The sequence below is a fragment of the Brachyhypopomus gauderio genome, chromosome 21 (genome assembly GCF_052324685.1).
Source record: "Brachyhypopomus gauderio isolate BG-103 chromosome 21, BGAUD_0.2, whole genome shotgun sequence".
Taxonomy (NCBI): domain Eukaryota; kingdom Metazoa; phylum Chordata; class Actinopteri; order Gymnotiformes; family Hypopomidae; genus Brachyhypopomus; species Brachyhypopomus gauderio.
Window position 1 is genome coordinate 1,756,514 of NC_135231.1, and position 23,688 is coordinate 1,780,201.

The 23,688-nt window shown below is 44.6% G+C and overlaps 5 protein-coding genes across 16 annotated transcripts; 1 reads left to right on the top strand and 4 right to left on the bottom strand.

Moving 5' to 3' along the window:
- Positions 1–401: 401 nt before the first annotated feature.
- Positions 402–5,648, bottom strand: eef1a2 (eukaryotic translation elongation factor 1 alpha 2). Of its 3 annotated transcripts, none has more exons than XM_076984446.1 (8): positions 5,383–5,648; positions 4,918–5,092; positions 4,119–4,298; positions 3,543–3,839; positions 3,098–3,248; positions 2,163–2,419; positions 1,808–2,042; positions 402–1,075 (listed from the first exon to the last, which is right to left on the bottom strand). In XM_076984446.1, the coding sequence occupies exons 2-8, from the start codon at positions 5,059–5,061 to the stop codon at positions 948–950; spliced, it is 1,392 nt and encodes a 463-aa protein (XP_076840561.1). In that variant the 5' UTR covers positions 5,062–5,092; positions 5,383–5,648; the 3' UTR covers positions 402–947. The 3 variants fall into 3 exon arrangements, with proteins under 3 accessions (XP_076840561.1, XP_076840560.1, XP_076840559.1); XM_076984445.1 differs by having other exon boundaries at positions 4,918–5,095; positions 5,383–5,647; XM_076984444.1 differs by having other exon boundaries at positions 4,918–5,095; positions 5,338–5,647.
- Positions 5,649–5,855: 207 nt separating this feature from the next.
- mrgbp (MRG/MORF4L binding protein) lies at positions 5,856–11,454 on the bottom strand. 3 transcript variants are annotated; one of them, XM_076984459.1, is made up of 6 exons: positions 11,179–11,454; positions 9,468–9,589; positions 9,308–9,389; positions 9,142–9,216; positions 8,885–8,921; positions 5,856–6,950 (listed from the first exon to the last, which is right to left on the bottom strand). In XM_076984459.1, exons 1-6 carry the CDS (start codon positions 11,312–11,314, stop codon positions 6,755–6,757), a joined length of 648 nt encoding a protein of 215 aa, XP_076840574.1. In that variant the 5' UTR covers positions 11,315–11,454; the 3' UTR covers positions 5,856–6,754. The 3 variants fall into 3 exon arrangements, with proteins under 3 accessions (XP_076840574.1, XP_076840576.1, XP_076840575.1); XM_076984461.1 differs by having other exon boundaries at positions 5,856–6,954; XM_076984460.1 differs by lacking the exon at positions 8,885–8,921 and having other exon boundaries at positions 5,856–6,954; positions 11,179–11,441.
- On the top strand, positions 11,387–23,524 carry snx21 (sorting nexin family member 21). 7 transcript variants are annotated; one of them, XM_076984450.1, is made up of 4 exons: positions 11,387–11,724; positions 20,596–20,866; positions 21,327–21,484; positions 21,652–23,524. In XM_076984450.1, the coding sequence occupies exons 2-4, from the start codon at positions 20,614–20,616 to the stop codon at positions 22,429–22,431; spliced, it is 1,191 nt and encodes a 396-aa protein (XP_076840565.1). In that variant the 5' UTR covers positions 11,387–11,724; positions 20,596–20,613; the 3' UTR covers positions 22,432–23,524. The 7 variants fall into 7 exon arrangements, with proteins under 7 accessions (XP_076840565.1, XP_076840564.1, XP_076840566.1 ...); XM_076984449.1 differs by lacking the exon at positions 11,387–11,724 and adding an exon at positions 13,247–13,387; XM_076984451.1 differs by lacking the exon at positions 11,387–11,724 and adding an exon at positions 17,263–19,578.
- sac3d1 (SAC3 domain containing 1) lies at positions 12,109–14,415 on the bottom strand. Of its 2 annotated transcripts, XM_076984456.1 has the most exons (4): positions 14,353–14,415; positions 13,550–13,904; positions 12,983–13,259; positions 12,109–12,830 (listed from the first exon to the last, which is right to left on the bottom strand). In XM_076984456.1, exons 1-4 carry the CDS (start codon positions 14,373–14,375, stop codon positions 12,367–12,369), a joined length of 1,119 nt encoding a protein of 372 aa, XP_076840571.1. In that variant the 5' UTR covers positions 14,376–14,415; the 3' UTR covers positions 12,109–12,366. The 2 variants fall into 2 exon arrangements, with proteins under 2 accessions (XP_076840571.1, XP_076840570.1); XM_076984455.1 differs by lacking the exon at positions 14,353–14,415 and having other exon boundaries at positions 13,550–14,341.
- Positions 16,173–19,159, bottom strand: haus8 (HAUS augmin like complex subunit 8). Its single transcript, XM_076984458.1, has 10 exons — positions 19,001–19,159; positions 18,815–18,876; positions 18,657–18,715; positions 18,240–18,345; positions 17,909–18,016; positions 17,730–17,815; positions 17,109–17,267; positions 16,856–16,997; positions 16,584–16,725; positions 16,173–16,329 (listed from the first exon to the last, which is right to left on the bottom strand). The coding sequence occupies exons 1-10, from the start codon at positions 19,063–19,065 to the stop codon at positions 16,209–16,211; spliced, it is 1,050 nt and encodes a 349-aa protein (XP_076840573.1). The 5' UTR covers positions 19,066–19,159; the 3' UTR covers positions 16,173–16,208.
- Positions 23,525–23,688: the final 164 nt, after the last annotated feature.

Genomic DNA, 23,688 nt, shown 5'->3' on the forward strand with positions numbered 1-23,688 from the left:
TCTCTTGACATCTGTTACTCACCCTAAACAGGGTAGTAATCATACTAATCAGTGGGTAACTTAACTGCAATCTGCTTTTGGGAGTGGTTTGGGACACATGCACATGAGCCACTATTATAGTGTACAGCTGTGTCTGGGTTAAGGTTTAGCTACCTAGCCTTCACCTCACGAGACCTCTACAATCTGAGTAGACTAGACTGGACTTTTGATTTTCTCTTGTCAGTGTAAAGGTGACTATTTTTGTTCATGGGAAAACATGGTGATTAAGATACTGTATTAGAGGCGTCAGATGCACGTAATGTACCTTAAGTGTATGATCTACTTTTTCAATCACATTCTTGAAATTAAGATAGAAAGAGGAGCTTCTATTAAAAGAGAATGCACACAGTCTAAGGCCACAGTGAGCTCATAAACTCTGATCTGCAGTATTTTTATTAGTGAATCATTCAGGGTCACTATAGTCCCTTCTCACAGTACAGAGAAAGTATGCACAAAGCATAAATAAATTATGTTGTAGAGCGATTGCCCTGTAAACAGGAAGTTACAACCAATATAAAACAGCCAACATTTTATTCCTCTAATCCAGTCGATTCATTAAGACAAGATTACCAAGATGGTATTTTGTCCCTTAATTTCTCAGTTGCAGCCTAAACCTCAAAAGCAACCCTCCAACACATCAAATATGTAGTCAATTAATATTTTAATGTGATTATGTGGAAGGCAACCTGAGCATTAAAATGCATAATTCACAATTAGGCTCTCTCAAACTCTTATATGAATGTTTACTGTCCTCCATGGTCAGAAGCCGATTATCCAACCAGGGCTGTAGAACGTGTTTAAAGTGCAAGAAACACTGAGCGAGGTCAGGTGGAGAGCGGGGGCTGCTGATTGGTTGTGGTGGAGCGGGGCGGGGTCTGGGGCTACAAGCGCTACGATGAGGCGCGGGTTCATTTGCCAGATTTCTGCGCTTTCTGGGCTGATTTGGTGATTTTACCACTCCCGCCAATCTTCTTCTCCACATTTTTGATGACGCCAACCGCAACAGTCTGTCTCATATCTCGGACAGCAAAGCGCCCTGCAAAACACACACACACACACACACACACACACACACACACACACACACACACACACACACACACACACACACACACACACACACACACACACAAACAGTCATACCAATATTCAAACAAGCAGTTTCATAACACTACAAAAAAACAATATCATCCAAATGTGAGTGTCATTCGAGTGCATTCGTTTGCTTGTGGCATGGGGAATTCATAGGTTTCCCAAGCCAAGCTTCAGCTCAGTAAGCATGAGTGTAAAAGAGATCATTCGGTAATAAAAGACTTGACAGACAACAAGAGATGCCTGTCAGCTTGACAGGTTAGTCCATGTCAGCTCGTGGACAGACAGGTGAGTGAACTGGCATGATTTTCACATCATGAAAATCTTTTGGTAATTCATGAGGAAAATGTCTCCACAAGCTAACATCAACATGAATAGAAGACTGAATTTCCTTTCAAAGTGGCTAGCACTGAATTTTCTTTTAAATGGAAGTTAAAATGCCCTCACACTGCTTTATAATTTTCTAACTGCGTGGATGTGATATTAATTTTGTGGAGCTTTGCTGACAGAATGAAGACAACAGGATTAATCAGAACTGTGTGAGTACAATTTTAATTTTACTTTAATTTAATTTTACTCTCTGGCATGAAATCAGATTTGTATCACTATGTGCTAAAAGGCAAGACTGGTTCTGAAAGACAACAAAACATGTGACTGCTTTGGAGTGGAGACTCACCTAATGGAGGGTATTCAGAAAAGCTCTCCACACACATGGGTTTCCCGGGGACCATGTCCACGATGGCGGCATCTCCAGACTTCAGGGTCTTGGGGTTATCTTCCAGCTTCTTCCCCGAACGTCGGTCAATCTTCTCCTTCAGCTCAGCGAACTTGCAGGCGATATGAGCCGTGTGGCAGTCGAGGACAGGGGAGTATCCGGTACTGATCTGACCCGGGTGATTCAGAATGATGACCTGAACGAGAGACAGACAGACCAAGAACAAATACAGGCAAAGAATGAGGAGACGGGAGGAGAAAAGGTTTCATTCGAAACCTTCGAGCTCTATGTGAACCATTCTAACAGCGAATCAGACCTGTGCAGTGAAGCCGGAAGCTTCCTGCGGCGGGTCCGATCGGCTGTCTCCGCACACGTTACCCCTCCGGATGTCCTTGACAGACACGTTCTTCACGTTGAAGCCCACGTTATCGCCGGGCAACGCTTCGCTCAGCGACTCGTGGTGCATCTCCACGGACTTCACCTCCGTGGTGATGTTGACGGGGGCGAAGGTCACCACCATGCCAGGCCGCAGGATGCCCGTCTCCACCCTGCCCACGGGCACCGTCCCGATGCCTGGACAGAGACGAGAGCCTGAGCGCAGCTAGCTGGAGCCGCCAGAAAGGGCAGGCCCCCGTGGGTCCAAACATAAGAAGAATAAACATGGGAGCATTTCATCTGGCACCAAACTTAAATCTCTTTTAATCTCCCTACAGTTCAGCAAGTGTAAAAGTGATTATTTTGATAATATAGTGATTTGTATGTAGATACTTATTCATATTTGATTCATATTTATATGATTTTTTTTCTCAGTACCCAGCATAGTGTATGTCTGAGTCATTTTAAGGCACATACAGTTTTAATGCACATTTGTGGCTACAAACATGTGTCTTCTTGATGTCCTGTTTTCGTGGGTGCTTTATTCTTTCTAGCTTTAAATGACGCACACGAATGTTAAACGTGTCCTAATAACCCCTCCTTCAGTCTTTAAATATGCAGTATGACTGCAGTGAGAGAGCGAAATGAGGGGTATTAGACCAAAAATCTAACCAAGAAAATGTATTATGTATAAAAAAGTGTCTTGTATATGTACCTACATATAACTTCTTTTTATACAGACATCAGCGATCCAATATGGATCCTATTCAGGCCACTTTAGAATGATTTCTGGTTCGTATCTCAGTGTGGTCAAGACCCATGGAGGGAGTGGAGCAAATGTAACGGCAGCCAAAGTGAAAATACTGACTACAGTACCACCGATCTTGTAGACGTCCTGCAGGGGGAGGCGTAAGGGCTTGTCAGTGGGCCGTGTAGGGGGCATGATGGTGTCCAGAGCCTCCAGGAGACAGACTCCACTGGCATGATGCTCCTTCCTGTCCATCTTCCAGCCCTTAAACCAGGGCATCTGCAGGGCACGGCAGTGTTCCACGTTAAAGAGCATAACATGCTATGGATGTTTTGTAGTGAGGACATACATTTGTCATATTTCGATTACACAGCAACCTTTTGCCATTTAGTTTGCATGATGGTTTGCATTGGTGGGTGCAGGCTTCCAATACTTACCTTTGTAAGAAAGCTACATTCGGCTTCATGGAAAAACTAAGTAAATCTGATAGTTACTAATTAGTCCTGATAATATCTGATAATACACATGTGCGAGGCCCTCAAGCAGGTGTGTATGTGTGCTGCGTGGACGTACGTTGGAGGAAGGTTCCAGCATGTTGTCACCGTGCCACCCCGAGATGGGCACGAAGGGCACTGCGGCGGGACTGTAGCCGATCTTCTTGATGTACGTGCTGACCTCCTTGACGATCTCGTCATAGCGCTTCTCACTGTACGGCGGCTCGGTGGAGTCCATCTTGTTGACGGCCACGATCAGCTGCTTGACGCCGAGCGTGTAGGCCAGGAGGGCGTGCTCACGCGTCTGACCGTTCTTGGAGATGCCCGCCTCGAACTCGCCCACTCCGGCTGCCACGATCAGAACTGCACAGTCGGCCTGGTGGGCATGGGGTGAGGTGGGAGGTGAAATGGACATTAGGCTGAAAATTAACAAATGTAACTCGACTTCAACTTTAAACAAATAAAGTTTTTAGCATGCTCACCGAATCAAGGCCATAAACTGACTATAATATCCGAATCCAAGTTCAGAAAAGGACCTAGTGGTGTCTGGTAGATTAGGGGAATCAGCTAAGTCCTCAACAAACAGGATTTTCTGTGGACTCAGTATGCTCTTGACGTCTCACTGGAATACAGACACGTCTCGGTGGTGTTTTACCTGGGAAGTCCCTGTGATCATGTTCTTGATGAAGTCTCTGTGTCCTGGAGCATCTATGATGGTGATGTAGTATTTGGAAGTCTCAAACTTCCAGAGGGAGATGTCTATGGTGATGCCTCTTTCTCTCTCTGCCTTCAGCTTGTCCAGGACCCAGGCATATTTAAAGGAGCCTTTCCCCATCTGGCATAAAGAAGGAAAGGGGATCGTTTAAAACAGGCGTAAACGTCCACAAAGTCGTATTCTGGTCTCTGTGTCGTGATGATATCAGTTGGCTCCCATCGCTGTTAAATGAAAATATGTGCATGTTGTTGGTGTCTGTGCTACATGATGGCCACAGCTCCACGACTAAGTGCCCTGGTCCATGTTGGCTGTTATCCCACACTCTGACAGTTGCCTTGTTCCGTGGTCGTGTCGGCACACAGAGCGTGCCCTGCAGAGTGTAATATACTCCGCTTCAGCCAACTGGAAGGCTCTGCATCTCTCCGTGAAGTAAGAGGGGAGAAAGACGCAGTGAGAGTCTTAACTGCCACTCTCACACCCCACAGGGAGCGTGTGCGAATGCCAGTCACCCAGTTTGAACTACAATTCCTCACTTTTTTCTGTACCAATCACAAAGCAGCATGAAAGAACGTAACATACTAACAACACATTTGACGACCAGAGACTTCGTCATAAATGTACAATAACCTGCATGGTTGCTTATGGGCATTATTTTGCTTTTAGGGTTAGGAGTGACAGTTCAAAGGCCATCACATACACCAGGAGCTTTTGTAAAGTTCACATCAACCAGAAGCCATACCTCTGCAGCCTCCTTCTCAAACTTCTCAATGGTTCTCTTGTCAATGCCTCCACACTTATAGATGAGGTGACCAGTGGTGGTGGACTTCCCAGAATCCACATGGCCAATCACAACAATATTAATGTGAATCTTCTCCTTCCCCATAACGGAGGGATCACGGACGTAGAGGGTTCCCCTGCTGTAAACACGCAGACAATTACCAATCACCAAGACCACATTTCAAACACAAACATTTATTGCGAACCCTTCAGACTACGACTACAGCAAAAGCCCCCCAATAATTACTAATCACATTCACCAAGATCAATAACTGATGAAGCATGATCACAAATGTTACGTTTATAAACCCAAAACGCCCACTAAACAACGCCCAACCTGCTGCGGGAGCGGAGGTGGCGGGGCGGTGACCCTCGCTCTTACCTGCAGCTGCGTGTACAGGCTGCCTGCGTCCCAGAACACACTCACCTCTGCACTTCAGCGCTGGGCTACAGATCCAGCTGCGCTGTGGAGGCACCCCACTTCACTACGGCAATGCGGCACTTTAGGTGGGGAGGGAGAGAGAGTGGGAGGAGATGGAGGGAGGGAGGAGGGGAGTGGTAGGGAAGAACTGCAAAGGCAGGAGAAAGTGTGTGTGTGTGTGGGGGGGTACTGGACAGTTAGTCCGGTAAAAGTGAAAAACAAACAAGGGAGAAAGCACTACAGTAGAAGCGTGAGTGAGTCAGCACATTGATCCAGATTTTGTTTCATTTTAAGCCCCGATTGTTGCTTCCTAAGCGCATAGACTGTCGAGAGCGCAGACGTGCTGCCGATACCTCCGACGTACAAGCTATCGTCCAGTGAAATGAGAGCATGTTTACAGATAGGTTTGGATTTTTTTCATTTGATTTTAGGCTCTTAAGCCTAAAATGAATGAATCATAAACAAAACACGAGGCATAATGACATTGATCATTGATCAGTTTAATAAAAGGCATATGCCCTTCAAAACAAAAGTGGAAATGAATAAATAGAGTAAAACAAAACAGTTGTAAAATCATTCTAAGACAAAGGTGAGTTTAGGTAACGCATAGGTCTACACATGTAAACAAGTTTATTACTTAGAAAACATAACCATAACAAAAAAAAGAAACAGAACGTTTTTCACACTGGCTATACTGCATGGTGGACAAAAAGATTTTCTGTAATTTCAGGAGTCCCTTACTCTCACATTACAAACACTAGTCAATCAATAAAAACTCAAGAGCAAGTCATGACAGTAAATCAAACTAAACAAGCTCCAGTTCATAAGTATTACAAACAAGTGTTACAATCATGACAGAACAGGTATTATCATGTACTAAACAGCTCATTTCTAACTGAGCATATTGTGTGTTTACCAAATTGCCAACTATATGATATCCCATGTTGTCTTATTGCAGTTCACCTAAAAGATGCCAAAAGATTTTCACATTTGTAAATTCTTACTGAGCTCTCTTGAACAACCTGAGCAAAATGAAGCTACATAAAACTTCAGAGAAAGGGGGGGAAAAAACACCACAAATTTCTAATAACACAGAAATTTACCACCATGTTTTCATTGCTCTTCTTAAACAACTACTAGCACTTTTTTCTAGATTTCTGCTCCGTCATCCATGAAATGCTCTATTAAACCACAAGAGCTTCCCGTCATGACTGTGAGCTTCTGCGGTAAGCTCAAACACAGGACCATCTCAAATCTTCTTACTGTAACCTCAGCCCAGCCGCAGATTAGCCTAGCGCACGCCATTTCTCTCAGTCTCAACCAGGCCGTTCCTCCGTGTGCTCCTGCTGGTCCGCAGGTCGCCCCCTGCTGGCTGTGCTTACGTCCTGCGGCGCTTGGCTCCTCCAGGGCTGGACGGGTTGCCGGAGCTCGGCGTCTTGTCCGTGGTGCGGTTCCTCTTCCTCTTCTCACCCGCGGCCTCCTTGGGGCCGCCCCCCGGCTCACCCGAGGCCCCCTTCTCCCTCTCTTTCTCTCGGACGCAGCCCGAGCGATCGGTCATCTTCACTGAGGAACTGCTGCCTGACGAGAGGGGGGACAGAGGGAAGTTGGGGGCAGGGGAGTGAAGACAGAGAAGAATATTTCGTACAAAGTTCAAGAAAGGAGAAATAACACTTTTAAAAAGCAGTACTCCACCCAAACAGTTCATGTCAGAGCATTTTGCCGCCGTTAATCTGGAGTTCAGGATCAAGTTTGGAGGATCCTTTTAAGTCTCGTTTTACCATCAATAACATTTCCAATCTCATACACTGTGAAGAACTCCATAATACGCATCCTACACAGACCAAATCTTAGTAACTCGACATCATGAAATTCTGCACAGTCATGACGCACTAATGAAAGGGCAGTGCCCTCTGTTTGTACATGGTGACTGGTTTATCAAGCCATTCCAAAACATTCAACATTACACCTCTATTCTTTTACAAGTTTTACAATGGAGGCTCTCCATGTGCCACAGTTAAAGAGGTCTGAGTTGTCCAACAGCCACTAAGTGAATGACTTAGTGAATGACATTTAAATGAATGACATTTAACTGCCATTACTGTTTGTCATCGTGTGTGTGTGTGTAGGTGTGTGTCAGTTGGGCATCAGGTGCAACTCTTTTGAGGTCTGCACGGACGCTAAAACCTGTTTTATTGAAGAAAATGGGGGGGGGGGGGGACGACACACCAAATGTCAAACGATGCTGTAAAAGAAGCTTAAGACAGCAGCAGTGAAATGCTTCCTCCACTCTTGCCATCAGAGAGATCTCTCAAAATCAGCTGACTGCCTCATACTCTAACCATCAACAAATATGAAAAAAATCAATGACAAAACTTGGTGCAATAATCTGCTTTTGGTTTTATAATCTGGTATAAGGTGCACACACAGAAGGCAAGGTTAGGGCTAAATGCTCCCATCTCTGGAGGGAAGAGGGTTTGGTGAAATGTTGAAATGTGGCTTCCTTCATAGGCACGTGGAAGCGGGTACGACAGAATCGAACATAGCAGCTTTATTTGAAAAATCCAGATGAAGATGTGAATGCCGTGTCGAGAAGCCTAGATCGAGACTAAATGAGCTGAATCTGTTCAATTTGCATTACTGCATTACTGTCTCCTGTAGCTCTGGAATGTCAATTACTGGCAACCGGCCAAAAATATCCTGCCTGTGCATGCCACCTATTTCCCAAAAAGTATCCCCCCCCCCAACATCTGAAGACACACTTGCAACCTAAAAAATACTTTAGTGTTGACTCAGCACCAACACAACATCACAACAGCACATCACAAGAGCTGTGTAGAACTGGACGTACAGCCCAGGGTTACGGCCCTACACCTCTCCTGTCGAGCAGCTCAGTTTCTTGCCAAGGTAAACCTTTGAAACTACCTAGTTGTACCACACAACCATTCCCTTGACACGGCATGCTTCTCTCTGCATATAGAGAGTAGGACAAGGTAAGGTACAACGGCCACACATAAGAGGGAGGGAGGGAGGGAGGGAGAGAGAGAGGAGGGGGAGAGAGAGAGAGGGAGAGAGAGAGGAGGGGGAGAGAGAGAGAGAAGGGAGGGGGAGAGGGAGAGAGAGAGAGAAGGGAGAGAGGGAGAGAGAGAGAGAGAGAAGGGAGGGGGAGAGAGAGAGAGAGAGAGAGAGGAGAGAGGGAGAGAGAGAAGCGTGGGGAGAGAGAGAGAGAGAGAGAGAGAGAGAGAGAGAGAGAAGGGAGAGAGAGAGGGAAAGAGAAGGGAGGGAGAGAGGGAAAGAGAAGGGAGGGAGAGAGGGAAAGAGAAGGGAAGAGGAGAGGGAAAGAGAAGGGAAGGGGAGAGAGAGAGGGAGAGAGAGAGAAGGGAGGGAGAGAGGGAGAGAGAGAAGGGAGGGGGAGAGAGGGACAGGGACAGATGCACATGCTCAGAGGCAGCGTACTGAGGCCTCTGGTACTGAGCTGCACTGTACTGAGTACGTTTTCTTCTGTCCATACCTTGCAAACTCCCGGGCAGCCATACTGGGACCCAGACCTTTGAAAACGAGACACAAATCGCCAGGGTGAGCCACGGCGAGCGAGACGCCAAAACGAGAGAACGTTCCAGAAAGGGAAAACAAAACAAAAACAAAACAAAAACAAAAAGATGCAGTGACGCAGGCTTAAGAAGACGCGTTGCGTCAGAAGGCGGCGATGGCGAGAGAAAGCAAACGAGAGGCAGGAGAGAACATGGAGGGAAGGAAGAGAGGGGGAACCTTCTTCATGGGCGGCAGGAAGATCCCTCTCTTCTTTGAACTCTTCCTTGAGGTCTTCCTCAGGTCCAACTTTCCCTGTGTGCGGCAGAGAAAGAGCAGACATTTAGACAAAGCACAGCAAACGCCCGCCAACACAAGCTCATATGTGAGGGTCAACGTAACTCACCTTCTTTGACGTCCTGTATTATGTCCTCGGGCAGAACAAAGCTCTTTTCGGAGTTGGGGAAGGGTAGTATTTCAGACTCGTGCTGTGGTACCCAGAGATTGACAACAGGTTAGCTTTGGGGTTCATTATTGTTTTCAATAATGTTTAACGGTCCACTCACCAGTGCCTGCATGTCATACATTGTGGCGAGGTGATCCCAAATGACCTTTGAAGACACCTGCCTGCCGATGTTTTGGCTAAATTTATCACGAATACAAATCATATGGAAATGCCGGTTGACCCCTGCAAAGACAAATAAAGCATTTAGGCGCAGCTCAGCTAAAGCAAGTTCTGGTAGCTAAAGGAAAGTTCTGGGTAGGTGTGTGGCCACAGTAATTTAATTTAGTTTCTGCACATAAGACAACCCCAGGTGAAGATGCATTGACTGACCGTCATTTTGCTATATCATACAAAGCATGAAGAAAGCCTGGCTCGGAGGAGTACAGTGCTGAAAACGTTGAAGTGGTTCAAAACTTGAACTGGTTCAAGTTCATGTGGTTTGCAGTCAGACAGCATCAGCTGATGCTGCAACAGCTACATTGATGCAAGCTCGCAAACTATAAGGCCCATATCTGCACTTTTAACACAGCTAATTTTTGCCACAGAAATCGTCATAATGACCTGTGGACGATCATGACTTGAAATCACATCTAGAACAAAAGACTCATACAGGAAAAGACAATTATTCAAAGATGACTGCTGCCAACCAGTCCAGATTCCCAGCTGACTCCAAGTTTATGATATAACTAGAGAGGGGAAAAACACCACCACTAATCTACACCAGACAGCTAGTGTGTGTATTATACAAGATACATAGCCAGTTATTATCTGGTCCGGACAACAAGCACTGGGTGCAGAAATTGTGCATCTATCTGTTGTCTGGAGCCACAGTGGCTAAAATCATTCACCAGGGACGAAAACTGTCTTAGCGCAATAGAACGAGCTCCTGGCTTGATGTTGAACAAATAAATGTAGGTGTTTTACATTTTTGACATCGATGGGATGTTTGGAAGTCGCAGTTAATTCCGAACGTGGTTGAGGACAGAATCAAAATGTTCCAGTGTTAAATAAATAGCCTTAACTAACCTCACTGAAGGCAAAATATCAAAAATATCAAATATCCTACCGTGGGGAACGGATGAAGTGTCGCAGTAACGTCGTAGCTAACTGTAGTAGTATTGAATATGCTCCAAATAAAACAACTTTGGGTGGCTGTGCTCGTAAAATACGTTTGAAGAAAAAAAATGTTCCATTAATATTACTATTATGGAAAAATTAGAAATGTTTACAATAGCTTAATTCACACTGACATTAAAATTAATAAAAGGCAGCAATGGTAATGTATGCATTCATAAGTCGGAGCGCTTAATAGTGGTTTGTTGGCTAGCTAGGAATAAATTGACAATTTTTTTTATCTATATCGATATGCGATAACACATCTACATTGCTGACAAAGCCTGTCTCCACACAAGCTCTTCTGGCTCGACACAAGCTGCTCCTGGTTCCTCTGGTTCCGCTCCACACGGTTACTGTACCGCTCACACCAGCCTAGCCGTCCAGGTTAGGCTCGCTAGCGGCACGAATAATTAGCCATATCTGTTAGCTAGCCTGCTTATTCAAACTGGTACGGAGAAATCACCGTTTTCCGATATAGACAGGACTTTTTAACTAAACATGTCTCGAAAATGTGACAAATTTCGTGTAATTTACAAACTAGGGGGGGAAGCGAGGCGTTGGGGCTCTCGGTTCAGTCAGGACTCTACGCCGGGGATTGAAGGCCTAGCCAGCGTACTACGAAGGGCAGTACGGTAAAATCGAGAAATCCATCTTACCGACGGGTTTATGACCTAGCATAGCGTGGAAGAGACACACTTCCACCTCCTGACTCCACACTACGGACTCATCAGCAGCACAGATCCCTGAATCCGCTTGTTTCTCGTCGGCTGGGACAGCTTCGGCTTCCCCCATTTTTCCGCTGGTCTCGTATTTAGGCTGCTGCTGAATGAATGCTGAGCGCCCGCCCACAGACGGTACCGAACAAGTCCAAACGTAGGCGCGTACACATTATATTTAACCGTTAGAGCGGGGTTAAACTTGTGCGAAATGTATAAGGTCGCAGTACTGCGACGACCTATCCAATACAAACCTTATTTGCCCAACTTTTTTGCTTTCAAGTCAGATTTTGCTAATGAGTGTCTTGCTGGCTTCGAAATTGTAAGTCCCGGACTGACACGCTTTCAAGCACCTAAAGTGCTGAATGCGGTCCTTCTTAAACAACCGTGAAGCTGTTGGATATTGGAGGTAAATAAAACATCAGCATACATAAAAGAGCATCTCGGCATGCAAGCCACGGAAGGACTGAGGCAGATCCTTGCAACGTAAGTTGAATTAACTTGCAGAAACTTGTGGTGGAAAATATATGAAAAAAATGACAGCCTCAGAATATCTGCTACGTTGCACTACTAAAACGTGTGATCATGATGTCTAATACACATGGCAAAAGGTTAAATATATAGCAAATAATAATAAACTCACTTGGATAATCTGTGAACTCTTTACAGTAAACAATGTCGAGTCAGTTAAAAGTCTATGATAACACCTGCTTATGTCAGATTAAAAGACATTAGAAATGTCTGGCAAAGACTGAGGGAAGGATATAGGGCTTTGTTAACTGTGATACCACAGTTGTCCTCTAAACCTCTAATCAATTGTTATTGCAAGCTGGCTGTAATGTAAAATATTCCTCAGTATAGTCCACAGGAAAGCATTGTAAAAACAGTACTTTATTACTTTTCAAATTTCTGCATTTGCACTTGTAAAAACCAAAAATGTTAAAATATTCAAAGGCTTTTTGTAGCACCTTCATGGTGATAAGTGACCACATTGACTTACCAGTGAACGGTCTCAAATCACAACCAGTATAATAATACGACTCCAAGTTTACATCAGAGTATAATAAAACAAATTTAAAAGAATGCTTTGAGTGATCAACTCCCAAGTCCTCAGGTGTGACAAAGTCTTCAAGCCGCGCCGTGAATGATATCGCTGACTGTACGATCTCGCTGCTTCTCTTCCACTAGCCTATGCATATGGACACACTGCAGCTCCTCCAACGGGCTCTCGCTGAAGGAGGCCTTGGAGAAGATCACCCACTCTCCATTAACATGTATGCCATGTGCCCGGCAGAGCTGGGTGGTGAGGGAGGTCTCCAGGGAGAGGAGGTCTGCTAGCTTTTGGACGGGAAAGCGGCAGTTTCGGCTGCTGTGTCCATGACTGTAGAGCAGCAGCAGGTCTCTCCTGCAAGGTAGCAGGTGCCGATGGAGGGCGCAGGCCTGCAGGAAGTCCAGCCTATGGGCCAAGCGTAGGAGCCGTACAGGATTGCGTTCTGTGTGGGCCCTTCTGATGGCCAGGGCCAGTCGGACGGGCGGAGAGAGCCGCACCCTCTTGGGCAGCTCCATGACATGCTGAGCAGTGTGTGCAGAACCTGAAAACCCAAATAAGGATGATCAGTGTGCACAAGGTTCCTCGCAGAAGAGCAACACAATGGTGTAGTCACCAAAGAAACCCACAACCAGGAAAACAAAAATATTTCCCCTGGCACAAACTGTCAGATGCACCCCCCCCCCCCTCCCTTACCCAGACTGTAAAGCAGACTGAGGGCCTGGAACTCCTCCTGGTGTTGGTGCTGGCCCTCACGGTAGCACTCCAGGAGCCAGCTGAGACACTCCTGCAGGTGCGCGTCATTGATGCAGGGGTCGAAGAGCCGCAGGGGCTGGCCGCACAGCCGGTACGAGGCGAAGAGCAGGAAGCGCACGTTTCTCTCCAGCACCGCCACGCACGCCGGGCCGGACACGCGCTGGATGATCATGTCCTGACGCACGCTGCGCAGGCGGTCAAACACGAAGCTGTAGACCTGCCAGAATACGAACACAAAACACAACCGTGCATACTGCTGATGGCTATGTAGAGACAGACCAACAGTATACCAAAGGAATTCGGAAGTGGCCTCTGGCTGGTGTAGAATCTTGCAGAAATAATCTGGTTTGTATTGTTTATGGTCTCATCTTGCATGGTCATGCCCAGACTTCTCTGTCTAATTTTGGCCCATAAAATTGCTTATTCTGAGTTCCGAGCCCAAAATCAGATTAGAATACCTGCGAGTACCATCATAACGTCGTGACACATGTGCATGCAGCTGCTAACCTCAGTCCAAGGCTGAAGTTTGGTGGAGCCGGCTATGTCATCTACAAGATAACACACAGTCTTTAATAGCGTGTCCGGTGGCCGTAGGTCGCTGGGTCTGGTGGAGTCTTTACCGGCCGCTGGCCGCGAGTACTCTTTAACCGTGCGGGACACATCAGCGCGGGGCAGGCGGTCTCGCTCCGTGCCAGGCAGCATCTCAAAGCGATGCAGTCGGTTCTGTAGCTGCCGCTGCCGAACCTCGTGAGCGGGGCACATGGTCGTGCAGGTGCCGCGAGGAACCGCGACATCGACGGTCGCTCCGGCCTTGCGCCGCTCCTTAGTGCCCGCGTGTCCGCCGCTCCTGCAGCGAGGCCGGCTGCACACGGACAGGGTTAAACGCGTTATTGGACACCAGGTTAAACGGTCAAACTCACAGGAGATAATTGGAGTGGACATCTCTGCTCATCGCTGCTTTAGGCAAGAGGCTTCCGTATATGACATTATAATCGTGATATTTGGAGCACTTCGATCACAGCAGGTAGAAGGGGGCAAATGCACTGATGTGTAGTTAGACAGTTAGGTGGTGTATTTTTAATTTTACCAGAACGAATAAAACTGTTAGAGAGCTATAATTGCTAACATTAGCTAGCTGCGTGTCAACGCCATGATTTTACTTCTAGCCAGTTAATCCTTGTTATGCAGCGCTAGTTACAGCAATGTAAAAAAAATAACCTAAAGCCTAACTGAGGGTTTGCTGGCGTGCCGTGTATTGATTTAGCGTGTGTCGGTATATAAGAAACGATCAAATCAAAATAAACACTCACGCGCAGTACGACTTTCTATTCATTGGTCGAACTCGATCTGAAGCGTCACTTCCGTTCAGCGTGTTTTTGTAATACTTCACGTCAACATGTGACGTGTAGCAGCGTGGGACTGATCACCACACCCAGCTCAAGAAAAATGACCTGCGGACTAGGTAGTATATTCTTTAGGTGACCTATTTCACGAATAGGTTTATTCCGTAATGTGAACCACAAAATAGTAGCATCCATAAAGAAAAAAAAAATTCTAAATAACGTTTTTTTTTTCTACAAAGAACATTTTAGTCAAGTGCATTTTAATACAAGAAAAATATTTTAGTTACATTTTACAGTGTTTCACACAATGTTTTCAGATTATTGCCAATACATACTATGAAATATGATGAATAATGAATAGTTAATTAAGTAAAATCTAAAATCATCAGTGATTTTAGCAATATTTTGAATGGTCTAGTCACATTTGTCTGTGGTCCAGAAATATTTAGTAAATTATCAACTGATAATGCTATGATAAATCTGTTCAGTTTCATGAGGATATCCTATGCAAATTCATTCTGCAAAGAGACTCTGTGCTGTGCCAAGTCCAATTTGATCTTTTTTTTTTCCCCACAGCCAGTTATTTTTGTGGATTGAATCCGCAGTGACTGCTCACTACCGCAATAAGCCTGCTGCCTACACTGAGGGTTTCAGTTACACAAGCATACATTATCATTACTTAATTAGAGAAAATAATAATGCCCTTTATTGATTATGAATCATTCCAATACCCAATTTTCTTTACAAGCGCTGAAAGAAAAAGTCTATTGGAGTAGGCTAAATTAGGTTTCATGTTAGAGTAATATTTTAAAGATTACCGAGCAAGGACAGAAAGGACAAGACAGAAAGTACATAAATTTGAACTTAAGTGCCTAAAAAGGGCAAGTGAAGATAGTGCAGTAAAATGTCACTGTACTCACAAGTATACAAATGGGTTACACTGGTTTAATTAATTGCCTGAAAGTTTGACAATAAGCAAATAATGGCATAGAAAATGAGTAGAAAATCAAATGGTGACAATGAGGAGATAAAACCGTATGAAATAAGACAAAAGTAAAATATACTGAACATATTATATGGCCTGACATGCCAAGTTCACAGGTCAATAAAAAATATTCTACAGTAAAAAACCTTCTGGATTTATACAGTCACTTGTGGTCAATCAAACCTGCTTGTCAGATCTCTGAGACGATGTAAGAATCAGGAGATACAGCCATAAAAACGTACAAGACATTCTATCGCGGCGACATAATGAAACTACCGCATTATTTTTTTAAGGTGGAACGGAAAGTGCGAATAAGACACTGGCGAATAAAGAACCAACTTCAGCCTCGCTCCTGGAGCTTCCCAGGTGGTGTGACTGTAGACGTGTAACAGTCTGGTAGCCTATATTATGATGGGTAGAGTTAGCGGAGTCGGTGTGTGTGTTATTAGCGCTTAGCTGGCCGCAGTAATGCCGCCAGGGCGAGCGGTGTGGTCCGTGTTGTAGTCCTGTCGTTTCCCCCACATTAAAATATCACGAAGGGACGATGTTTCTGGCTCACCCGTGACATACGTGGGGAAATGCCGAAATGCTAGCTGTCTAAAATAGATGAACGAAACTCGGTTCGGCTGGTACGGTCCAACAACAGATAGACTGGACATTCAACAGATGGGCTGATCCTGGACACACGACCGCCGCTAGCTGCCGTGGCCTGGGAGCTCCTGTTTTAGTGAGCTGAACATTAGGACCGCGGTTAATAAATACTCTCATTTAAAATACTCTTTAATGAATACTTCCTTGTCGGTGGCCGGTTGTCTTATTTGTTTATTTAGTTGCAAATTCATTCTGTAAAGAGACTCTGTGCTGTGCTCAATCCCATTAGATCTTCTTCCACAGCCTGCTGTGCCAGAACTGTCTCACGCTGTTGAAGTGAAGACAGCTCCAGCAGGTGCGCAGACGTGCTGAAGACAAAGCATACATTAGCGTTAACCACACCAGCAGAAATGTCCCACAGAATGCATCCTAGATAGTAGTGTAGATAGGTGAGAATTCAAAATTCCCATGAGCCAGAATATAAGCAATGACATAACCTAGTACTGCACATGGGCTATAAAAATAACTTACAGGAATTAAAGACTGATACCTAGAAATGCAAATAAACAGATAAACATAAAATGTGAAGTGTAAGGACAAGTGCTATCTGCAGCCATCTTACTTGAGCAGCTGCTTGTCGATCTCATGGGCTGTGTTTTTGATGTCTTTAAGGCACTCTGCACTGCTTTCACTGTCTGTAGGAAGACCCCTGGTGTAGTGCTCCAAAACAGACAGAGTCTGATTTAGACAGACAACCGCTTTCTCTGTGGAACATAAGATAGTCATTAGCATGAGAGTAGGACTTTGATTTTATAACAAAACTATGGAAAACCCACCAATAGATTTGCAGATAGGCATGCAACACTACACAATGCCTGTGCATCTGTCACTAACCCAAAAATTTGCCTCCGTCCTCTTCGATGTGCAAGTTCTTTACAGGAAGCTCATGCCGCGTTGTGTCTATGGCTGTGGCAAATGCCTTGTACTCTCCTGTAAACTGGTTGGCAGTTTCTGCTAGAGGAGTTAGAGCTTCGATCTGAGAAGACACCCCCGCCCAAACAAAACAGGCCATCGCATAAGTATAAAAACATTGACATGACTAAAACCTGTAAACACACTCTCAGAAATCCAGAAAAAAGTGGAAAACCTGCAGGTCAAGCAGATCGTTGAGCTGTTTTTGCTTTTCAAACAGGAGGTACTGTCGCTTCTTGCTGGCAAGTTTTGCACGCAACTTCTCCTCCTCCTTCATCACTACAAGAAGATTCCTCTCGGCCTCTTCCTTCAGTTTTTGAGTGTTATGTTCAATCTGCGTAAAGCACAAACACATTCCAAATACTGTATTTTAAACATTGACAAAAGCAAATGTATTTATACAGGACCTCTAATGGACAGAAGCAATTCAAAACAAGTAAAGGAAGGACAAGTGTAATCACCAAACCAATTTGGCCCTTTGTTCATTCTGCTCACTGAATTTGTACAAATTTGACAAAACCTTTGAAATTAATGACAATTAGTGAGCGACAATGCTTGCGTGTGGTTTATAGTGATCAATCAATAATATTAATAACATTCCAAATTTTCTTCAGCTCTAACTTACCACAGATTGCTATTAATATTAAATTACCCCAGAAGGCCTTGATGCATTCCAAGATCTAGAACCATTTATTATTATTTGAACACTAACTTAATGTTTGTGAGCTCTCAACAATACTACTGCAAAACATCTTGAGTCTAGCATCACTTCATTATGCTCAGCCCCACTTCCAACCTTAGCAGTGATGAAGGCCAGCAAGAATGTATCCAAAGCACTTCTTTTCTGAGCCTTAAGGACCGCTGTACTTGGTACTGCATTTTCTGCAAAACAATATTGGCTTGTTGTTTGAGTCATATGGGTGTGACGTAATGTGTTACTCCAATCCCAGTGTGATGCAGTTTTTCAGGATGTACCTTTAATAACAGAGAGATCAAAGTCTGGGGGTACAGAGTGACTGTACAACGCTGTCGAATGTAAGACACTGCTCCCGAATCTTGACGTCTCTAAGGTGTTAGGTATACCTGAAATTGGACGTTTTTCAAATGAAATAGCTTGAGTATAAGCATGTGATTTTTTTGACATTTTTTACAATTATTTTTAAACCAAAAACAACTCAAAACATGCAAAAATAAGAAGCTTTGTAGGATCTGCAACAGTGCATAATAAGTTACAAAAGTTGAGAAACCACCACCTCAGCCTACACAGAAGCACACAAGTGGCATGTACTGCTGTGATCTGACTGACCAGATATTGTTCGTCGCGGTGAAGTACCAACTCTGGGTTTGTGGCCACTACCTTTCGGTGAAGTAGGCCTAGGCGGCATGGCAATGGATTCATTCTGTGTGTTATTCTGAAAGAAAACCAGAACGTTGTGATGGGGTTACTATTACTCATTTAAAACAACTGACCAGCACTGACATTCTGCAGTGTTAGTACGGACATCCTTTCTGAAATGGATAAGAAAGCCTTTGGCTTGCTCATTAGGGATTTGGACCCATAGTATTGTTAACCTTGTAAATCCTGTAAAGCGCTTTGTGACAACATGTGTTGTGAAAAGCACTATACAAATATATTTGATTTGATAAGAAAATGGCAAGCAAATATAGCATTCACGTAAGGAAAAAATACTTAAAATCCTACTGATCTTATAGCTCACTTTACCTTTGTGATAGTCTTCTTTTCTGTCTGCATATACCGTGACTTCACAAATGTGCTAGACGCTGAAGGAAAAAAAGAGCAACGTTAGCTACCAAACAACACGGTCAATTTAACAACAAAACAGTTAATGTTAGAAAATGAATCAATATTTAGAGCTTTACGTTTATTCTTTCTTCTAGCTCCACTGTTGTTTCCAAAGCTGCCGTCATTTCCAGACGTCGATCTGTAAATGAAAAACACAGCACAGCTTTTCACAGTATGGTAACCTGTGTAATATGCTAAATGAAGCAAAACTCCCACAAAGATCTAGGTCAGTAAAACACCAGCTCGATTTAAAGTGTTCTTACTTCTGGGAGTCTTCCAAAGTCGATTTTTGTACTTTACGAGCTGTCGATGGCTGGTTAGACGCCATTGAGAAGCCTCTGATGTTCGCGGTTCTCGTTTTATCAATTCTTTCTTCTACGTTATTTTTTTGGATTGACTCCGCCGTGACTGCTCACTACCGCCATCTACCGCAATCCTGTATGAAATTGAAATCATGGAATTTTATGTCAACAGACGTTTGGGCGGTGGCAAGTAGTTTTATTCATGAAATAAATTTAAACACTGCACAATAAATATAAAGTTTAATATAAAGTTAATACAATTGCTGAATTTGTGGGAAAATAAGTGGTTTCTTATGAAGATTCGGAAAATTCGAGATAACTACGTGTGCGTTTAAACTTAATTTAACGCTGATATCATTGACTTATGTTTCAATCGCTATTAAGTTTCTAACCTTAAATATATTTTCATTAGTTTATAGATCAGATCATTCTTGTTTAAAGACATGATAACTGCGTTTATTAAGTTGTTATTAAGTTAAGTAGAGCACAGGAAGGGAAGAGGCGCTGGTAAACGATCCTTCATCATCCTGCTGCTGTAGGCAAGTGGAATAAGTAACTCAAGTCCTGGACTCACACTCTGTGTACTTCACAAATATGCGTTTCGTGTCTTTAAAGGCATGTAGATAGCTGCACGACTATGGGGTGTGTTTTGCTGTGATCTTCAGATCGGGTAAATCGACGTTTAATTTCACTGCGTCCTCTTCTTGTTGATCCGTAACGAAGACGATCCGTAACGTTAACTTACCCGGCGTTAATTATAAAGTTATGTCATCTAAATTAGCCAGCTAGCCTGCTAGCCGGGCTGGATTTCAGCAGGCGACTGTCGCCTTGAGCCTCGGTGAGATATAAACTCGCTCCTGGAGCTTCCCAGGTGGTGTGACTGTAGACGTGTAACAGTCTGGTAGCCTATATTATGATGGGTAGAGTTAGCGGAGTCGGCGTGTGTGTTATTAGCGCTTAGCTGGCCGCAGTAATGCCGCCAGGGCGAGCGGTGTGGTCCGTGTTGTAGTCACACATTAAAATATCACGAAGGGACGATGTTTCTGGCTCACCCGTGACATACGTGGGGAAATGCCGAAATGCTAGCTGTCTAAAATAGATGAACGAAACTCGGTTCGGCTGGTACGGTCCAACAACAGATAGACTGGACATTCAACAGATGGGCTGAAACTGGACACACGACCGCCGCTAGCTGCCGTGGCCTGGGAGCTCCTGTTTTAGTGAGCTGAACATTAGGACTCGTGTTCTCCACCGCGGTTAATAAATACTCATTTAGCTGTTAACAGTACTTTCTTGTGGGTGGCCGGTTGTCTTGTTTGTTTATTTAGTTGTTTTCACACACCCCTTCATGAATAAAATATACTCTCAGGGCAAGATTTCTTCAGGGTTCTCTTGTTTCACAGGTCGGTGTAATGTCAGAAGGGTTGACCATTTACTATCTCCATCGATCCTGCTTAAAGTCTTGGACACTGAACTGTCGTCCAGGTTCTTACAGTCAAAATGTAATATTCTGCATCTTTATTTCAAATTAAAATTAAAAGTGACCCATTTTCCAGTGTTGAGCTGAGCGTGGAATGGCCTCCAAGCTGCTGGACAGACTGCGCCGCACGCTGTTTAAAGAAGGAGAGGTCAGGGCAGACGAGGCGGACGACTTCCCGGAGAGCTCGGAACTCGAGGACGACACGGACTACGTCTCCGCACGACTCGGTGGGACACTCCGCTTCGACGGGGACGTCGTGGACTCGGAGGACACAGGGGAGGCATCTGGGCCGGACAGCGATTCAGACTGCTTTGGGGAGTCCTTGGATAATGCATGCAGCAGCACAGGTAGTTCGTTCCAAGTACACTTACACATAGTTATAGTCTGTTATATAGTTTAACAATGAATTAAAACTAATGGTTATTAACTTTAATAGAGATTTTGGGTTCATATGTGTGTGTTGCTTTGACAAGTTGTGGATTTGTGGAATTCTATTTCTGTAGAAAAATTAGGTGGATGCAATGCATTTTGACTAGTATTTGCAATTTTAATTTGCTTGTATTTGGAACAATGCTCAATTTCATACCGGGAAAACTGAAGCTTCTATGTGTACTTATTATTAGCTTTTTCTAAGCTACATTCTAACCAAAAATAACACTGAGCACACTATACTGAGCATATTAAACATATACACATATATTAAATGACCGTTGCATTCAAGTTCCTCTTTCTGTGTTTCAGAGATGTGAGAACTCTCAGTTCTCATGATCTCACAATTCTTTGAATTTGTGTGGGTGTGTGTATTAGATATAAGCCCCACTGGGCCATCTCTGAAGGGCTCCGACATGTTCAGCAGGCAGCTGCCAGAGAGCTGGCGAAACCTGCACACTTGCTGCATTTCAGAAAAGCTCATTTTTGAAGTGACTGACGCCAGCGTTGTACAAGAGGCCACCTCCAAATATGTGGTGTGTAAGAGCATGTTTTATCTGTCCTTTTAACAGACAGAAGTGAGTGTTACAAAAGTGAGTGTAATATCGAAGCAAAACGACAGCCGTAAAGGGCGTGTGGTCGTTGATGTTACAGCTTTTGTTGGCGGTACTGCCTGGTCACACAAGTCCTCTCCCTCTGTCAGCTCTACACGATTCACGTGATTCAGTCCGGCACGCTCGACAAGACCCCGGCGGTCATAACGCGGCGCTACACCGACTTCGAGCGGCTGCACGGATGTCTGCGACGTCGCTACAGCGAGGCGATGGAGGGCGTCTTCTTCCCGCGCAAGAAGCTGCGGCGGAACTTTGCGGCGGAGACCATCGCCAAACGCAGCCGGGCCTTCGAGCAGTACCTGGGCCACCTGCACTCGCTGGCCGAGCTTCGCGCGGCACCCGCCTTCCTGGAGTTCTTCTACATGGGCGACCTACGGGCCAGCCAGGTGCTGCTACGCGTGGGTCGCTACCAGGAGGCGACGGGCCTGCTGCTCAACGTCCTGCGGCTCCTGGAGAGGCTGGGCTGCGCGCCTCCTCCGGCGGGCCTCCATAGGCCGCTACAGAGGGCCCACTGGGTGTTTGTGCTGTCGGCCCTGGCCTGCTGCCTCCAGGAGCTGGAGCGGCCGGCGGAGGCGCAGGAACACTGTGAGAGCGCCCTGCGTGAGGTGGCCCCGGCCCGGGAGGCCCTGAGGCAGCAGCGGCCCCCCCGGCTCCACCCGCTGCTCGTGCCGCTGCTGCAGGTCAACGTGCGGCTCTCGTGGAAAATCGCCAAGGACAAGCGGCGCTGGGAAGCCCTCCTGCAGGACATCCAGGAGCTGGGCATGGACGTCAGCGGCCAGCCCGGCCTGAAGGAGTGGCTCATCAGGGAGATACTGGTGGAGAGCGAGGGAGAGACCAAGCTGAAGGGCAAAGGGGAGGAGGTCACGTAGCTCGGTCACTGGGTGTAGGTAATCGAGGACGTCGACATGTTTTTGTGGCATTCCAATTTGAGAAATTTTGCTGTGATTATGGTGGAGGAACCTGTGTATTGACTAACCTGTTGAAGTTGTGCATAATTGGCAGGGAACAATCACATTGTAGAAGGCTACGACAGCTCAGTCACCAGCATTTTTTATCTAAGGTTTTTTTTTTAAGTACTTATGTGTGTGTTGCACAAGGAAAGACAATTGTATCTAAATTACATGTAAATATCACTACACAAGTTTGTTTTTGCAGTTAATATTTTAAACTCTTCAAAGACAGCCTCACAAGAGAACTATTTTTGATAATTGCATTCATTGCACCCAGATATTAGAAGAATGAAACAAGAAATGTTACATGTATAGTGTTGCAGAAAGTAGTTTAAAGATTTTTTTAACAGATTTAACAGGTTTTTATGGGTGGTTTATTTTGTCCCTAAACATCACTAATTTCAAGTATAGTTTGGGTACTACATTACAAAAACGTTACTGATAACAGGTTTTGCTGCTATGTTTAATTTGGAATGAATTTATTGATTATAATTTAGAGTTTATTTATTATCTAAAGAAATTAAGGTATTTGTGGTATCTCTACAATTTTTACAAAGTTTCATCAGTTTTCCCTCCTTTTCAGAATAGCATTCATGATCTACAACAAAATGATAAAACTTTGAAGAAACTCAGATAAACTTCACTATACATTTAAGGTTTTTAATTATGCTTTATGTATGCAGCTTCTTTGGTCATTTGTTTTCATCCAGTGAATTCAAGCATTATGTCATAACATGTCAGGATAGTTTTCACTTATACATGACGTGTGCACTACACTGTCCTCACCAGAAAAGGTGTTGGGTTAAAATGGAATGTTTTCATTTCTCTTCATCAAATCCATATTTCAGTAGGTTGTGTTTGCCTACACACACATTTCAGTTTTTTGCTCATTACAGTGATATTCAAGCACTCACTTGTCACAGTTTGTGTCAGGTGTGGTATTTTCAAGTTTCCTTTAAGGTTTCAAAGATGTTTTCTGGTGGTGATTTGATTAAAAGCGAAGACATCTTCATCTGAGAATGGGTCACAGTTTATCTGGCATTGGTGGAAGGAACATTGGTGTAGGAAAAGATTATTTTCAAAATGACTGAATAAGGTCCTCAAACATAGCATTTCATGCTGAAACATGTTTAACAGTGCAGACAAACATCACACTACTGACACTGACATCAGGTG

What these genes read in the sequence shown, in the direction of transcription:
- eef1a2 (XM_076984446.1), bottom strand. Translation starts at nt 5,061, where the DNA reads ATGGGGAAGGAGAAGATTCACATTAATATTGTTGTGATTGGCCATGTG. An exon ending in TGCTGGAACCTTCCTCCAAC is followed by an intron (nt 3,249 to 3,542) that starts GTACGTCCACGC and finishes CGTGCCCTGCAG; the next exon opens with ATGCCCTGGTTTAAGGGCTG. An exon ending in GGACGTCTACAAGATCGGTG is followed by an intron (nt 2,420 to 3,097) that starts GTACTGTAGTCA and finishes GTCTCTGTCCAG; the next exon opens with GCATCGGGACGGTGCCCGTG.
- mrgbp (XM_076984459.1), bottom strand. Translation starts at nt 11,314, where the DNA reads ATGGGGGAAGCCGAAGCTGTCCCAGCCGACGAGAAACAAGCGGATTCA. An exon ending in TGTATGACATGCAGGCACTG is followed by an intron (nt 9,390 to 9,467) that starts GTGAGTGGACCG and finishes TGGGTACCACAG; the next exon opens with CACGAGTCTGAAATACTACC. An exon ending in GCTGCCCGGGAGTTTGCAAG is followed by an intron (nt 6,951 to 8,884) that starts GTATGGACAGAA and finishes CTCGTCAGGCAG; the next exon opens with CAGTTCCTCAGTGAAGATGA.
- sac3d1 (XM_076984455.1), bottom strand. Translation starts at nt 13,984, where the DNA reads ATGTCCACTCCAATTATCTCCTGTGAGTTTGACCGTTTAACCTGGTGT. An exon ending in AACTTCAGCCTTGGACTGAG is followed by an intron (nt 13,260 to 13,549) that starts GTTAGCAGCTGC and finishes GTATTCTGGCAG; the next exon opens with GTCTACAGCTTCGTGTTTGA. An exon ending in CAGTCTGCTTTACAGTCTGG is followed by an intron (nt 12,831 to 12,982) that starts GTAAGGGAGGGG and finishes TTGGGTTTTCAG; the next exon opens with GTTCTGCACACACTGCTCAG.
- haus8 (XM_076984458.1), bottom strand. Translation starts at nt 19,065, where the DNA reads ATGGCGTCTAACCAGCCATCGACAGCTCGTAAAGTACAAAAATCGACT. An exon ending in TGATCTCTCTGTTATTAAAG is followed by an intron (nt 17,816 to 17,908) that starts GTACATCCTGAA and finishes ATTGTTTTGCAG; the next exon opens with AAAATGCAGTACCAAGTACA. An exon ending in ACGATCTGCTTGACCTGCAG is followed by an intron (nt 16,998 to 17,108) that starts GTTTTCCACTTT and finishes GTGTCTTCTCAG; the next exon opens with ATCGAAGCTCTAACTCCTCT.
- snx21 (XM_076984450.1), top strand. Translation starts at nt 20,614, where the DNA reads ATGGCCTCCAAGCTGCTGGACAGACTGCGCCGCACGCTGTTTAAAGAA. An exon ending in TAATGCATGCAGCAGCACAG is followed by an intron (nt 20,867 to 21,326) that starts GTAGTTCGTTCC and finishes TGTGTGTATTAG; the next exon opens with ATATAAGCCCCACTGGGCCA. An exon ending in AGGCCACCTCCAAATATGTG is followed by an intron (nt 21,485 to 21,651) that starts GTGTGTAAGAGC and finishes TCCCTCTGTCAG; the next exon opens with CTCTACACGATTCACGTGAT.